General features: G+C 47.9%; 1 protein-coding gene across 2 annotated transcripts; it reads right to left on the bottom strand.

Moving 5' to 3' along the window:
• Positions 1 to 5,946: 5,946 nt before the first annotated feature.
• On the bottom strand, positions 5,947 to 14,747 carry TRIML1 (tripartite motif family like 1). 2 transcript variants are annotated; one of them, XM_033215940.1, is made up of 7 exons: positions 13,947 to 14,747; positions 13,289 to 13,384; positions 11,482 to 11,712; positions 10,124 to 10,146; positions 9,851 to 9,948; positions 6,682 to 6,863; positions 5,947 to 6,531 (listed from the first exon to the last, which is right to left on the bottom strand). In XM_033215940.1, exons 1-7 carry the CDS (start codon positions 14,370 to 14,372, stop codon positions 6,313 to 6,315), a joined length of 1,275 nt encoding a protein of 424 aa, XP_033071831.1. In that variant the 5' UTR covers positions 14,373 to 14,747; the 3' UTR covers positions 5,947 to 6,312. The 2 variants fall into 2 exon arrangements, with proteins under 2 accessions (XP_033071831.1, XP_033071830.1); XM_033215939.1 differs by having other exon boundaries at positions 5,950 to 6,863; positions 13,947 to 14,746.
• Between the last annotated feature and the right edge of the window lie 1,963 nt (positions 14,748 to 16,710).

Below are 16,710 nucleotides of genomic sequence, written 5' to 3'. Positions count from 1 at the left end.
AGCCAGGATAGAGGGTGTTGTCCCCACAGGCCATCACTTGGGAGACCCACCGCAGGCCCGGGGAGGTCTCACAGGACTCCATGCATGTATGCAATATAAAAATGTAGACAGGCCGGGCGACCTTAGCCCATTCTTCCACCTGCAGGACGTGAAGTGCACACACTCACAACATTTAGCAAAGTTCGCACCATGTCCTAGGAGCTCAGGGCAAAGGTGTGAGAGTCCCAAGACGGAAGGATGAAAACAAGACTTCCTCTTTAAAATAGTTACGTATTCATTTTAAATGTATTTCTAAGACAGGGTGTCGCTCTGTTGCCCAGGAGGACAATGGCACCATCATGGCTCACTGCAGCTTCCAGCTCTGGGCTCAAGTGAGCCTCCCGTCTCAGCTTCCCTAGTAGCTGGGCCTATAGGCACCTGCCACTACGCCTGGCTAATTTGTTTTCATTTTTATTTTTGGTGGAAGCAGAGTCTTGCTGTGTTGCTCAGGCTGGTCTCAAATTTTTGGCCTCAAGGGATCCTCCCACTTCAGCCTCCCAAAGTGCTGGGATCACAGGCATGTGTCACCAGGCCCGACCTAGTTGTATTTATTTACTATATATTATATTAGTTGATTTTTTAAACATTGGGGAATAGAATGCTCAGCATGCAGGGTCAGAAGGACTGCACAGACATAAGAAAACAATGTGTGGAGGCTTTCTTTTACTACAACTGAATTTTTATTAATATTTTTCCCTCTAAAATAGTAACACCAAGCTTGGAAATGTTTCAAAGATGTTGGTGCCTTTGTGTTCTGTCTTCCCCACAAGTCCGATGTTTTTCTGTCTCCTTTCTGAAGAACACAAAATAGAGCCTCTGGGGGAGACAGGAGAGCTAACAAAAGTCATCGTGCCCCACACGTTGTTGTGATTTGTGCTCATGTAATTGTCACAGCGAGGAGGTCTTCCCCACGCTGTTGAGAAGAGGTAACTAAGTCTCTGAGTTGAAATAACTTGTGAACGTTAAAACCATTAGTTTGTGGCAAAGTCAAGCATTCAAGCCTAGGTTGTCTAGTTTCATTTCTTTAACTTTTTTTTTTCCTGTGAGACAGAGTCTGGCTCCCTCACCCCAGGTTGGCGTGTAGCAGTCATGGCTCACTGCAGCCTTGACCTCCTGGGCTCAGGCCCTCTTCCTACCTCAGCCTCCAGAGTAACTGGATGCCCCATTGTGTGCCACCACACCCAGCTAATTTTTTTAGTTTTTAGTTTCTTTGTTTTTGTGTTTGTGTTTTGAGACAGTCTCACTCTGTCACCCAAGCTGGAGGGCAGTGGGGCAATCTCGGCTCACTGAAACCTCTGCCTCCTGGGTTCAAGCTATTCTCCTGCCTCAGGCTGCTGAGTAGCTGGGATCACAGACGCACACCACCACGCCCAGCTAATTTTCTTGTATTTTTAGTAGAGATGGGATTTCGCCATTTTGGCCAGACTGGTCTCAAACTCCTGACCTCTGGTGATCCGCCCACCTCAGCCTCCCAAAGTATTGGGATTACAGGCATGAACCACGGTGCCCAGCCCTCAGTTTTTTGTAGAAATAAGTTCTCACTGTGTTGCCAAAGCTGGTCTCAAACTCCTGGGTTCAAGCGATCCTCCCACCTCGGCCTCCCAAAGTGCTGGGATTAGAGGTGTGAGTCACCGCCCAGCCTGAGTGTCTAGTTTCAAAGTGTAAGCACTACTCCAATCCTTCCCAGTGTAGTTTCCTGGGGAATAAACGCAATGCTCTGGCGAGACCGTAAGGCAGAGCACACATGGCCTTTCGCTGGTCTGGAACTAGTGTGTCTGTCCCTTCGGTGTGGGGGTGTGAGGGAAGCCTTTGGGACTCCTTGCAGTGCAGGTAGAACGAAGGGAGGGGACAACCAACACACACACGGCACAGGACGCACAGGGAGGCTTCCTGCCTGCCGGAGACGCACTGGGGGAAGAATCAGAGACACCCCCAGGGGCTTCTGTGCGCTGTGTTCACCACAGTGGGAGGTATAATAGTGACCAACAGAAAATCTGTATGCTACACCATGGTGGAATGATTCCATAAATTAGGGACAGTCATATAATGAAGTACTACTCCCACTAAAAATCATATTTTCTGCCTGGCACAGTGGCTCAGGCCTGTAATCCCAGCACTTTGGGTGGCCAAGGCGGGTGGATCACGAGGTCAGGAGTTTTAAGACCAGCCTCGCCAACATAGTGAAGCCGCATCTCTACTAAAAATACACAAATTAGCCGAGTAAACCCAGCTACAAGGGAGGCTGAGGCAGAAGAATCACTTGAACCCAGGAGGTGGAGGTTGCAGTGAGCCAAGACCATACCATTTCACTTCAGCTTGGGTGACAGAGTGGGACTCCATCTCCAAAAAAAAAAAAAAAAAAATCAGGCCGTGGGTGGTGGCTCATACCTGTAATCCCAGCACTTTGGGAGGCCCAAGTGGGTGGATCACCTGAGATCAGGAGTTCAAGACAAGCCTGACCAATATGATGAAACCCCATCTCTATTGAAAAAAAAATTAGCCAGGCATGGTGGTGGGCGCCTGTAGTCCCAGCTACTGGGGAGGCTGAGAGAAGAGAATTGTTTGAATCTGGGAGGTAGAGGTTGCAGTGAGCCGAGATCGCGCCACTGCACTCCAGCCTGGAGGACAGAGCGAGACTCCACCTCAAAAAAAAAAAAAATCGTAGTTTCTAAGACAATTAAATTCAGTGCATGCTCCTATATTATTCCTGGTCACTGGAAGACTGAAAAACAACTATAAAGAACATTACAAGGACAAGTGAGAAATTTTTATATGAAGTGTTTATTAGGTGATATCATTGTACCATTTATTGGATGTACATTTTTGGATAAGATAAGTGTAATGTAATAAAATGTGCTAATTTGTAGAAGACACATGCTTATACATTTAGGAATATAAAAATTCATGTTTTCAAGAACTATCTGATTGAAGGAAGTTCGCTATGTAATATTATGGTAACTTTTTTTCATTTTGCTAAAAGCATACATACGTTAAAAAACAAAGGATTAGAAAGATATACACAAAAATACTAGCACTGGTTATCTGTATGTTGTAAAATTACATGCAATTTTTATTTTAACCTTTGCACATTGCAGCATGTTCTCATTTTCCTGTGGTGATGTATTAGTTCTCATCCTTCCAAGGTACAAGCCAGGGATAAATCCAAGAATACAGAAGGCTGGATTGGCCACATTCTTCAGTTAACTCAGTGTAAGAGGGCCTTGTAAAGTGATCTAAGGTCAGATAAGGTACCGATACTCTCTAAGCGTGATAGGGTGATTGTGGTGGGGCAGGGGGAGGTACACCAGGAAGCTGGGAATGATCAGAGCAAAAAAGTAGATAAAGATCTTATCTGAAGTTGTCTTGGATATCAGATTTCAGCATAAGAGATTGGCAATATTTTATTTTTAAAGTGCTCCAGGAGGCAGAAAATTTAAAAATGAAGCAAATTGCAGTCCGACGTGGAAGATTCCTCCTGATGTCCTTCCTCCCTCTTCTAGCTAATTTTGAAGAGGCAGAGAAGCAAATTCCACTTGGAATAGCTATGTCCTGGGGAAACCACTCAGGAAAGGGGGGAAGACAGGGATTTGCAGAGGAATTAACAAGGCAGAGGAATTAACACTCCCCTTCTCACCCCGACTCTCAATCCTCATCTCACCCCACTCTCACTCCCCTTCACCCCCCTACTTTCGCTCCCCTTCTCACCACCACTCTCACTCCTCTTCTCACCCCCACTCTCACTCCTCTTCTCACCCCCACTCTCACTCCTTTCTCACCCCCACTCTCACTCCCCTTCACCTCCCCCACTTTCACTCCCTTTCTCACCCCCATTCTCAATCCCCATCTCACCCCTACTCTCAATCCTCATCTCACCCCCACTCTCACTCCCCTTCACCCCCACTCTCACTCCCCAAAGTAAATGTAAATTACTTTTGTGCTTTTTTATTTACTTAGTCCTTCCACAAAATTGGGATTTTCGGTAATCAAGAAAAGATATATTCCAAATGTTTGCAGTTTGCTTTTTATAATTTTGTTTCTTAGCTTTTTGAGGTGAGAAATCAAGATATGAAATCTATATAATAAAATAAGTGGAGCCCAGGTGCGGTGGCTCACACCTATAATCCCAGCACTTGGGAGACCGAGGCGGGCGGATCACTTGAGGTCAGGAATTCAAGACCAGCCTGGCCAACATGGCAAAACCCCATCTCTACTAAAAATACAAAAATTTGCTGGGCATGGTGGCGGGCGTCTATAAGGATTAAGCTACTCAGGAGGCTGAGGCAGGAGAATCACATGAACCCTGGGTGGAGGAGGCTGCAGTGAGCCGAGATTTCGCCACTTTACTTTAGCCTAGGCGACAGAGCAAAGTTCCATCTCAAAAAATAATAATTTTAAAAAATAAATTAAATAAGGCCGGGCACGGTGGCTCACGCCTGTAATCCCAACACTTTGGGAGGCCGAGGCAGGCGGTCAGGAGATCAAGATCACCCTGGCCAACATAGTGAAACCCCGTCTCTACTAAAAATAGAAAAATTAGCTGGGCATGGTGGCGAGTGCCGGTAATCCCAGCTACTTGGGAGGCTGAGGCAGGAGAATTGCTTGAACCCCGGAGGCGGAGGTTGCAGTGAGCTGAGATCGCTCTGTTGCACTCCAGCCTGGGTGACAGAGCGAGACTCCATCTTAAAACAAACAAACAGGCCGGGCGCGGTGGCTCAAGCCTGTAATCCCAGCACTTTGGGAGGCCGAGATGGGCGGATCACGAGGTCAGGAGATCGAGACCATCCTGGCTAATACGGTGAAACCCCGTCTCTACTAAAAAAATACAAAAAACTAGCCGGGCGAGGTGGCGGGCGCCTGTAGTCCCAGCTACTCGGGAGGCTGAGGCAGGAGAATGGCGGGAACCCGGGAGGCGGAGCTTGCAGTGAGCTGAGATCTGGCCACTGCACTCCAGCCTGGGCGACAGAGCAAGACTCCGTCTCAAAAAAAAAAAAAAAAAAAACACAAACAAACAAACAACAAACACCTGCAGGGACAGATCACTAAAGACAGCGAGCCTCATGCAGACCACCAGCCAAAAGAGCTCCCCTCAGCCACCACACCTTCCTAACAAACCCTGACTTTTTTTTTTTTTTGAGATGGAGTTTCGCTCTTGTTGCCCAGGCTGGAATGCAATGGAGCGATCTCTGCTTACTGCAACATCTGTCTCCCAGGTTCAGGCGATTCTGCTGCCTCAGCCTCCTGAGTAGCTGAGATTACAGGCATGTGCCACCAAATCCAGCTAATTTTTATATTTTTAGTAGAGATGGGGTTTCTCCACGTTGGTCAGGCTAATCTCAAACTCCCGACCTCGGGTGATCCACCCGCCTCAGCCTCCCAAAGTGCTGGGATTACAGGCGTGAGCCACCGTGCCTGGCCTGCCCTGACGTTTTGAGGTAAGAGGAGGGTAGGCTCTTTGGCCTTCCAGAGATTGAAAGCCTTCTGCTCACAGAACATCGCAAAAGCCCAGAAAAGAGCCTTACATACAGTGCAGTATAGTCTCTTGGCACCCCTTGCCATGATACATTTACTGAATAGAGACTTTACTCTGTCACCTTTTAACATATTAACGGAAGGTTCCAGCCTCTTGTGATTATGGAAACATGAATGATATGACGATATTCACACAAATATTTGCAGTGTTCTGAAATATACTTAATGTATGTAAGTATATACAAGCCTTCCTGAGTACAAACACTGCAGGCTTGTGGGATGGGAAGGAAAATGGCTTTTGGGAGAAGGATGAGGCCTGAGCCCCTTCACCTGCCCTGGAAAGATGTGCCCGTGCCTCAGTTTCCCAGATGGATTTGAGTTACTCCAGCCTGCAGAGCTCTGCACGGAGGACAAAGACGCATTCGAACAGCACAGTTTTTCAGAGTCAAATAATTAAATACACTTGAAAAAGTGACATCTACTTATAAAATCCGGCCTATGGCAGTAGGATTCATGGCAATAGGGTCTCAGTAGTTGAGCGACCAGCACATACATGGGGTAGCCTAGAGAAGACGTTTAGTTGACGACACAGAATGTGATCAGCTGTCTTCTGTTGGGGGTGAAGTCGACCGTGTGATGTGGCTGTTCATAGTGGGATCAAGTTAATGGAAACTCGTGGGGGTGCGGTGGGGGTAGGGGTTTATTTCAGGTCACCTGACATTAACACTGCCGGTGCCTTCATCATCTTCATAGTTACGTCTTGGTCTCGGACGTCGCCCGCCGTGAAGGCTCAGGGCACGCCCCTCAGACGCGGCTGCTGAGTGAGCAGATGGTGAGAGGGTCTGTGTTTGTCCCCTCATTTGGGAGGCAGGGGGAAAAGATGGGCCTGAGGGCCTCTTGGAAAGAAGCCGGCGGGAAGCTGTAGATGAGGGACTCATCCGTCCCGTTGTAGAATGCTATGTGTCCAGACTCATAGTCCAGGAAGACACCGACCTTACACACAGGCTCTCTGACGTGCTGACCCTTCAGAGGGGACGAGACCCAGAGGCTGTAATCGTCTCCGATTTTTAAACCGATCAGTGAGAACAGGTCCCCAGGCGGCTTGGGGAGATTCCCCTTTCGGCTCACCGAGTCCTTGCAGATGCCCACCTCCCACTCGGTCTTCTTTCCCACCTCCACCTCCCAGTAGTGCCTCCCACTGGTGAAGATCTGAGCGCCCAGCACGGTCGCAGACTGGTCAAATCTCTCCGGGTTGTCGGGTAGCTGCTGTCTGCTTCCGCTGTATTTCACACTCTTCAGATCCTCGGACAACACGAGATAGGCATTGGCTGTGGCTGGGTCCAGCGTTATCTCCGCTGCAAGAGGAGGAAAGAAGAAATTTCCCTTGGGCATGCTGGGAAAAACCAGTTGAAAAACCTCTTACATATGTGAGATTTACATTGAATTCTTAGTATTTAGTCCTGGTTTTTTAAATGTAATTTGGGCCCGAGGGCGGTGGCTCACGCCTGTAATGCAGCACTTTGGGAGGGCGAGGTGAGCAGATCACAAGATCAGGAGTTCAAGACCAGCCTGGCCAACATGGTGAAACCCCGTCTGTACTAAAAATACAAAACATAGCCAGGTGTGGTGGCATGTACCTGTAATCCCAGCTACTCAGGAGGCTGAGGCATGAGAATTGCTTGAACCCAGGATGTGGAGGCTGCAGTGAGCCAAGATGACATCACTGCACTCCAACCTGGGTGACAGAGCAAGACTCAGCCTCAAAAAAAAAGAAAAAGTATTTGGTTTAGAACAAAATTTCTGAGTTCCTCTTTCACTGTTCCACAACACATAGCATGAAGCTCCAAATGGAGAGAGAGAAGAGCCTCGTGGAGAAGGAGCTTTGGCCTGCCTGGTGTGGGGAGGAGAATCCCTGTGAGTGGAATGCTCTGTTTACAGGACATCTTTAGAGCTCTGAACTGTGTATCACACAGGGATACCCTTGGTTGTTTGCATTCATATTAGCCATGGTAGGTTCTGGTTCTTCAATTTGGGTAGGAGAGAAAATAGCACTTACTTTTGGCTGAACTTCTAATGTGCCCAACATTTTCTATACATTATCTCATTTAATCACTGCAAGCATTCTTTTATCATTTTTACAAAACAGAAAACAGGTTCACAAAGGTTAGGAAACTTCACCAAGATTACACAGTTACTGAGTGTTCGAATCACAATCCATGATCAGCTTTTTTCATTACGTCATGACAAATGCAGCTTCCTGTGAGTTCAGGGCAGCACCCGGGGACCATCTGATGAAGCACACACGCTGTGAACCGACAGTCACATACGGGGCCTCCTTTATTTCTTTATTTTTTTTCTGAGACAGAGTTTCACTCTTGTTGCTCAGGTTGGAGTGCAGTGGTGCGATTTTGACTCATTGCAACCTCCACCTCCCAGATTTAAGCGATTCTCCTGCCTCAGCCTCCCGAGTAGCTGGGATTACAAGTGTCCGCCACCATGCCCCGCTAGTTTTTTTGTATTTTTAGTAGAGATGGGGTTTCATCATCCTGGCCAGGCTGGTCTCAAACTCCCGACCTCGGGTGACCCACCCGCCTCAGCCTCCCAAAGTGCTGGGGTTACAGGCGTGGGCCACTGTGCCCGGTTGAGGACTCCAACTTTCACTCACTGTCCAGACACGATCAGGTGCCCCAATCGTTCCTTTTTTTTTTTTTTTTTTTTTTTTGAGATGGAGATTCTCTCTTGTTGCCCAGGCTGGAGTGCAGTGGTGCAATCTTGGCTCACTGCAACCTCTGCCTCCCGGATTCAAGTGATTCTCCTGCCTCGGACCTCCGAGTAGCTGGGATTACAGATGCCCACCATCACACAAACCTAATTTTTTTTGTATTTTTAGTAGAGACGGGGTTTTGCCATGTTGGCCAGGCTGGTCTGGAACTCCTGGCTTCAAGCGATCCGCCCTCCTGGCCTCCCAAAGTGCTGGGATTACAAGCATGAGCCACCGTGCCTGGCCCCACTCATACCATTTCATGCTTTTATGTATATACCAGATCCCACCATAACTAATTATCTGTGTGATTAATGCCTGTCTCCTCAATTTCATTGAAAATTCTACAAAAGCAAAGGCAAAATCTGCCTTATTTATCATTGTAAGTAAGCGCACAGCCCAACAGCACAGTGCCGGGCCCATGGCAGGGCTTTATTCAACACTCTGGAGTTCAAAGCTCATTAGACCTTCCTCTGAAGGTCAGACTGTCCACAAGATAAAAGCTGATAACTAATCCTGACGTCTCTGGGTGTTAGCCAGACTAAACATCTGGAGCATTCTATAAGGACAGTTCGTCGAATGCGCCCTTGCTGGGATTGCAGAATTTAAGTCAGCTTTTGTCCTAACGGGAACAGAGCTAGAAACGTAGACGCCCCTGCATGGAGGGGTGTGTCTGCATGTGCAAGGTAGGGATGGAAACAACAATGACAAAACCAACAAAGAAAGGACCAGGATTGGCCGGGCGTGGTGGCTCCCGCCTGTAATCCCAGCACTTTGGGAGGCCGAGGTGGGTGGATCACGAGGTCAGGAGATCGAGACCATCCTGGCTAACATGGTGAAACCCCATCTCTACTAAAAATACAAAAAATTAGCCAGGCGTAGTGGCGGCGTCTGTAGTCCCAGCTACTTGGGAGGTTGAGGCAGGAGAATGGCGTGAACCCGGGAGGCGGAGCTTGCAGTGAGCCGAGATCGCACCACTGCACTCCAGCCTGGGCGACAGAGCAAGACTCCGTCTCAAAAAAAAAAAAAAAAAAAAAAAGGGAAGGACCAGGACTTCTTACACAGAAAACAAAGCCAGATAAAGCCTAAGTCAAGTCTCACTGCTTCTCTCTGCTCACACTCAGAGACAGTCTGTGGCCCCAGCCCTCCCTGATGTTCCTTGCTGGCCCAGATTCCTTTTTTTTTGAGACGGAGTCTCGCTCTGTCGCCCGGGCTGGAGTGCAGTGGCCGGATCTCAGCTCACTGCAAGCTCCACCTCCCAGGTTTACGCCATTCTCCTGCCTCAGCCTCCCAAGTAGCTGGGACTACAGGCGCCCGCCACCTCGCCCGGCTAGCTTTTTGTATTTTTTATTAGAGACGGGGTTTCACCGTGTTAGCCAGGATGGTCTCGATCTCCCGACCTCGTGATCCGCCCGTCTCAGCCTCCCAAAGTGCTGGGATTACAGGCTTGAGCCACCGCGCCCGGCCTGGCCCAGATTCCTTTACCAGGAGCCTAGTGTCAGACAGTGAATGACACTGGAAGAACGTATGCTGAAGTTAATTCTACGAGCCCGGGAGGGGTAACACATCAGGCTGACTTACTGCTGAATTTTCTTAGCATTTCCTTCATTCCCGTGATGCGGCACAGACTCAGCTCTGTGGTGGTGGCCTCTGGACACTGAAGCAAGAGTGGCTCGCTCCTGCAAGACAGCAGACAGGTTTACTCCTCAGCACAGACCGCGTGACCTGGTCCCGCTGGAGAGTCCACCTCATTTCTCCCCCAGCAACATCGCACATCTCTGCTCCCCACTCCAAACCGGCCACCAGCACCCCTTCCCCACAGCTTGCATAACTGAACACAGAATGAAAGCCTACCTTTCCAGGGCTCCTCTCACTTCCTAAGGGTAAAAAAGAAAGAAGTTAGCACTCTGCGCTCTGACCATAACACGGACGAAATTCATGTTGCATGCAGTCCTTGCAAAGCTCACAGAATCTGCTTCCCATGAAGCACGCCTGAGTGGGAGCACACAGAGCAGAGAGGTGGGGTGTGCCGTGGTGAACACAGGGTGTTTCTCACAATGACTAGAGAAGACTTGGTCCTTTTCTTTTTCTCATGGCATCACTTTGTCCAGGGAACCCGTTCTGCAAACAAGCCAACTTGCTGGTCTCATTGACCACCCAGTGAGAGACAGAGATAACAAAAGAAAATGGGCTGGTGACAACTGAGGCTAACCAAGCCTGTGTCGGGTCGGGGTGGTGTGTTTGGAAGGCCCTCAGTTAAATAGTAGCATTCTGTGGAACCAGTCTACAAACAGACCTGAAGCTGGGGTTGGATCACATGGTTTATGTTTAAGAAAGTCCATGGCCAGGCCGGTGGCTCACGCCTGTCATCCCAGCACTTTGGGAGGCCAAGGTGGGTGGATCACAAGGTCAAGAGATCGAGACCATCCTGGCCAACATTGTGAAACCCCGTCTCTACCAAAAATACAAAAATTAGCCGGGTGTGGTGGCGCACGCCTGTAATCCCAGCTACTTAGGAGGCTGAGGCAGGAGAATCGCTTGAACCCAGGAGGCGTAGGTTTCAGTGAGCCGAGATGGCACCACTGCACTCCAGCCTAGGTGACAGTGTGAGACTCTGTCTCAAAAAAAAAAAAAAAAAAAAAGAAGGTCCTGAAGAATGCAGTAGCCTAGAAAGACAGTAGACCAAAGGTGGTGAGAAATAGGAGCCCCCTGCACGGAACAGTGGGGCTCTCCCATCTATTAACTATCAGGTGGGCAGATTGCCTGAGTACCACAGGTGTGAATGATTAAATCAGTGCTGCTATTAACCCATCCTGTAGGTGACAGTCATGTAGACCTAGAGTTCACATCATAATGGTACTTATCTTCATCAGATCTTTGTGAAGATTAAATTTAATCTGCCCAGCACATAGTAAATACACATTAATAAACTAGAAAAAAAATTAACAAAGCTGAGGTTGCAGAGAGGCAGGTACAGAAGAAATTGAAGCCACCGTCAGGCTTGTTTGGGATAAGCATTCCTCTGGATTTTTTTTTTCTCTCTCTCTCTTCTATAAGGCTTTATTGACATATAGAATGTAAATTCTTTAGGAAAACTACTTTTGGACCAGAACTTAGTTTTTAAGATGAATAAAGAAAACATTATTTCCTATGGCTTGAAGTACTATGAGTTACTACAATTTTCCCATGACTCTCGTGAATGTTACTGTCACCTCAAGAGATTCTAAAGCTGAGCTTTGACTGGAGGACTCCATCTGTCCGATCATTTTGCTCAGGCCTCTGATTTGCTGGGTCAATTTGATCTCGTTGTTCCTCAGTTTCCTCATGTTCTCTCTCTCTTCCTGTTCTAGTAGCTGGAGTTGCAGCTGCTCCTCTTCCTTCAGGAACTGGTGCATTTTCATGTATTCTGACACAACAACCTGTTTGCAAGTCTTTGTTTCTTCCTGCCAAAACACACATACACACACACACACACATACACACACACACACACACAGGATAAAGTTAGTAAGAGAAATGCCCCTGTCTGTGGATTTTTAATCCTTACAAGTCCTAGTATTTCTTTTTTTGTCTTTTTTTTGAGACAGAGTCTCGCTCTGTCGCCCAGGCTGGAGTGTAGTGGTGCAATCTCGGCTCCTGCAAGCTCCGCCTCCCGGGTTCCCGCCATTCTCCTGCCTCAGCCTCCCAAGCACCCGGGACTACAGGCGCCCGCCACCTCGCCCGGCTAATTTTTGTATTTTTAGTAAAGACAAAATTTATTTCACCATGTTGGCCAGGATTTTCTCAGTGTCTTGACCTGGTGACCCACTGTCCTTGGCCTCCCAAAGTGCTGGGATTACAGGTGTGAGCCACCACGCCCGGCCAAGTCCTAGAGTTTCATGGCAGCAACTCCTGAACCCCAACATATAACACAGATATTCTATTGATGTGCTGGGTGTAGAGGTTGATGTTTTCAGAGGTATGTGCACTGTAGATACAATAGTGAACAAAACCAAAATCTCCATTCCCAGGAGGCTGTCGTTCTAGTGGAGAAAACCGAAAACAAGTAAGAAGTATGACAGGTAGTGATCAGGACTATGACACAAATAAAACAAAATTAAGAAAAATTATGAAAAATGCATTTTCATGTATTCAATAAATATTTATTCAGTGAAAATAGGTGTCAGATAACCATAAAGGAATAGAAATATATATGGCAAATACTCTCACTGAAGAATTCAAAGTCTATGGCCAAGCACCGTGGCTCACGCCTGGGATCCCAGCACTTTGGGAGACCGAGACAGGTGGATCACCTGAGGTCAGGAGTTCGAGATCAGCCTGGCTAACATGGTAAAAACCCATTTCTACGAATATACAAAGCTAGCTGGGTGTGGTGGCACATGCCTGTCATCCCAGCTACTCAGAAGGCTAAGGCAGGAGAATCGCTTGAACCTGGGAGGTGGCGGTTGCAGTGAGCCAGGATCGCACCACTGCACTCCAGCCTGGGCAACAGTGAAACTCCCATCTCCAAAAATCTCCAAAAAAAAAAAAAAAAAAAGAATTCCAATGCTTTGACTGCCGCAGAGCTCAGATCCATGTCTGCGACCAACCTTGAGGACTTGCCAGGTCTCATCTAAACCACTATTTGGCTTTTATATCTCTTTCTCTTTATTTCTTTTTAATTTGCATTTTTCCCTCAATGCTTTTGAGATATTTGTTTTTTAAATTGCTTTCCATCTTCTGTTATGTGTCTATAAGTATCACTTATGTTTTAAATAATTCTATCAGAGCTATCATAGAGGAAGCCACAGCACTGTCTAGCTGCACAAAGGAGTCTGCCTAGAGCGGGGGAATTGGAGCTGAGCCTTGAGATTCCAACGAAGACAGTCAGAAGAAGGCAGTCCAGTGTAAGGAAACCGCATATTTTAGGGGTGAGACTGGAAAAATTTGTCTTTTTTTTTTCCTGATATTTCACTAAATTTCCCTTTAGTCCCCCTCATGGGGTCATATACAAGCACCAAAAGTCAGACAGACACCGACCTGGCACAGTTTCACTCTCTCCTTCTCGTGGGCTAGTACAGCCTGAGCTTCCTTTCTCCTTATACACAAAAGATTCAGGATTTCCTGAAGTTTCTCCTGCAATAGAAACAAACCCTTTGTGGCAAATGAGCAGAGTACCAGGTCATGAAGGGGCTTTGAAGACCGGTAACAGCACAGTACTAGGCCTCTGAAACAAAGGGCAGGCCGGACACAGTGGCTCACGCCCGTAATCACAGCACTTTGGGAGGCCGAGGCAGGCGGATCACTTGAGGTCAGTAGTTCAAGGCCTGCCTGGCCAACATGGTGAAACCCCATCTCTATTAAAAATACAAAAAATTAGCCAGGCGTGGTGGCGGGCACCTGTAGTCCCAGCTACTTGGGAGGCTGAGGCAGGAGAATCACTTGAACCCAGGAGGCAGAGGTTGCAGTGAGCTGAGATCATGCCACTTCTCGCCAGCCTGGGCGACAGAGCAAGACTCCATCTTAAAAAAAAAGAAAAAGAAAAGAAAAAAAAAGGGGAGTGTAAGCGGGACCCACACGGGTTTGTGATGTGGTGCTCAGATGGGCACTCCTGACCGTCCTCCACAGAGGATGTCACAAAAGCTAACGGGGGGAGCCTGTGATGAGTCCTGGGGTTCATGCTGAGCAGCTGTCTTACCCTGTGATGCTCCTCAGCCTCCCTGGAGAGATGCACTCTGTGTACACCATGGCTCTGGACTGCGAAGACGCTTCCACTCTGCTCGTCATCAGAGAGCGCCTTGGCAGCAGCAGGCATCCTCCCGTAGCTGCCCTGCTCATCCTCGCTCTGCAGCACCTGGGACCGGAGCTGCCGGGCGATGCTGGCCAGCCTCCCCAGACGCTCGTTCGGCTGGAAATGCGGGCCCTCCAAGGTCCTCCAGCACTCAGGACAAGATAAAGGTGTATTATGTTCCTCCCAGCTCCGGAGGAGACACACCAGACAAAAGCTATGCCCACACTCGGTGGTCACGGGGCTGCTAAAATAGTCCAAGCAGATGAAACAGGTGAGTTCTTCCCTGAGATTCTCCATCAAATCTGCTGTAGACATTTTCTCGAGGCCGGACATGGGGCAAGGTCACACCTCTGTTCTGGGATTAGCAGAGCCCTCCCTGCAGTCCTACAGTTTTGAGTAACACGTGGGTGACCTGTTGCTATGTTGTTATTACAAGAAACCCTTATCTCTTCTGTGCCTGATTTCACCAACTGACATCCACTGTCCAACACAAAGCCAATTATGACTTAATGTGGAACTCTTGTACACTGGGCTCCTCACCAGCCCCAAACTTTGAGACTTATCTCTGTGCAAAGCACACATGCTAGAGGCCAAGGGCTCTGGCTTCTAACAGGATTACCCTTTCGAGAATTGGTTATCGTCCATAAACAGCACTGTGGAAGCGTGTGAACACATGGGTTTTAGGCTGGAAGTGTGGGTGATTTGGTGTACACCAGTAAAGAGACTTGAGTTTTGATGATATCTAATAATAATCTGAACTGGAAATTTGGTCCAAATCTTTTGGGAAACTCCACTAATAAAACCTAGTTTTGAACTGAAAGAAGAAAACTGTAATACATCGTCCTTTTCTCATTAGCCCTTTGTTCTGCTTGACCAAAGCTTAAGCTTTCTGGTCCTTTATTGGGTACTGTGTACTTTTATTTAATTTTATTCATCCCAACAAAATGAGAACGCTTCCACTGGAGTATTCCTTGGTGTTAGAAGCACCATGGAGTGCCAGAGCTGTGTTTATTATTCTTCGCTGCAGACCCTAGTCCTCACCCATCTGCCACCATGGAAAGCATCTAAAATGACATTGTAATTGGAAGTTGCCTCAAGAGGCTATCCCACTATGGAGCAGATGGAAAGAATTATACTTTAGTATGAATGTAATTTTGCTCACTTATTTTCACCCATTGAAAATTTCCAGACTAGGTCCTTTCAAATCCCTGATTCTCTATCAGTTCTTACTGGACAGAAATGAAGTGTGCAGACTTTTTTATAGACATATGAAAAAATAAATACCTAGTGTAGAGACTGTGCACAGTGAACACCGAGATTGGGGCCAAATGCCACAGATTCACTGTGTCCCCTGCTCGGGAGTCAGCTCCCGTCCTGACCCGCCTTCCGCTTGCTGCACGCCGGGAAGTGGCGCCTCAAAAGCTTTTCCTCAAATGCTAGAGAGTTTGAGCCCCCCACTCACCCATCACGCCATGTTTCTGTTTCCGTCCCTCACTCTCTGGCTCGGCCACCTTCCGGGGTTGGGTGCATTACTCAGGTTGTTCCATTCATTGGTTTCTGACTTTCTTTTTTTTTTTTTTTTTTTTTTTTTTGAGGCGGAGTCTCCCTCTGTCGCCCGGGCTGGAGCGCTGTGGCCGGATCTCAGCTCACTGCAAGCTCCGCCTCCCGGGTTCACGCCATTCTCCTGCCTCAGCCTCCCGAGTAGCTGGGACTACAGGTGCTGCCACCTCGCCCGCTAGTTTTTGTATTTTTAGTAGAGACGGGGTTTCACCGTGTTAGCCAGGATGGTCTCGATCTCCTGACCTCGCGATCCGCCCGTCTCGGCCTCCCAAAGTGCTGGGATTACAGGCTTGAGCCACCGCGCCCAGCTGGTTTCTGACTTTCAAGGCTCCGACTGCCACTTCTCTCCCACTTACCTCCAAGAGGGTGTTAGATGTTTTCTTACCTTGAACTTTGGGAAAAGGGAGTTTTCTGGCTGAGAATGTTTTTTCCTCACCTTCCTTTCTCCGAGTCAAAACTCACCTTTCTGAAATCATTAATTCAAAATGTTTAAATCCTATATACATCCTTCGTAAAGCGTACGTGAATTACTAGGATGAGAATTTAAGCTATTAAAAAAAACAAACAGAGCGAAAGTTACACTACTGTAAAGTGGAAGAGAGGTGGCATCAGGGTGGCGTCGTGAAACTGCTGCCGAGCTAGCTTCCAGGACACTAACTTGTCACAGCTTCAGAATATTGCTATGAGTCAGTCTTAAGTAAGACTTGCAAAAAAAAAAAAAAAAAAAGGTTGGCCGGGCATAGTGGCTCACGTCTGTAATCCCAGCACTTTGGGAGGCCGAGGTGGGTGCAACACTCAAGGTCAGGAGTTCAAGACCAGCCTGGCCAACATGGTGAAACTCCGTATCTACTAGAAACATGAAAATTAGGCCGGGTACTATGGCTCATGCCTGTAATCCCAGCACTTTGGGAGGCTGAGGCAGGCAGGTCAGGAGTTCGAGACCAGCCTGGCCAACACGGAGAAACCCTGTCTCTACTAAAAATACAAAATTAGCCAGGCGTGGTGGCGCATGCCTGTAATCCCAGCTAGTCAGGAGGCTGAGACAGAAGAATTGCTTGAACCCAGGAGGCGGAGGTTGGGGTGAGGCAAGATTGAGCCATTGCACTCCAGC

The sequence above is a fragment of the Trachypithecus francoisi genome, unplaced genomic scaffold (assembly GCF_009764315.1).
Source record: "Trachypithecus francoisi isolate TF-2019V2 unplaced genomic scaffold, Tfra_2.0 Lachesis_group1, whole genome shotgun sequence".
NCBI classification, from domain to species: domain Eukaryota; kingdom Metazoa; phylum Chordata; class Mammalia; order Primates; family Cercopithecidae; genus Trachypithecus; species Trachypithecus francoisi.
Note: the sequence above shows the minus strand (reverse complement) of the source record. Positions and strands in the feature narration are given on the sequence as shown.

Bases quoted from the DNA above. Each gene is read 5' to 3' on its own strand.
- TRIML1 (XM_033215939.1), bottom strand. From the start codon at position 14,372: ATGTCCGGCCTCGAGAAAATGTCTACAGCAGATTTGATGGAGAATCTC. The intron at 10,147-11,481 runs GTGACAGTAACA...TTTTACCCTTAG, and splicing joins CAGCTTTAGAATCTCTTGAG to GAAGTGAGAGGAGCCCTGGA. The intron at 9,949-10,123 runs GTAGGCTTTCAT...GCTGTCTTGCAG, and splicing joins GTGAGAGGAGCCCTGGAAAG to GAGCGAGCCACTCTTGCTTC.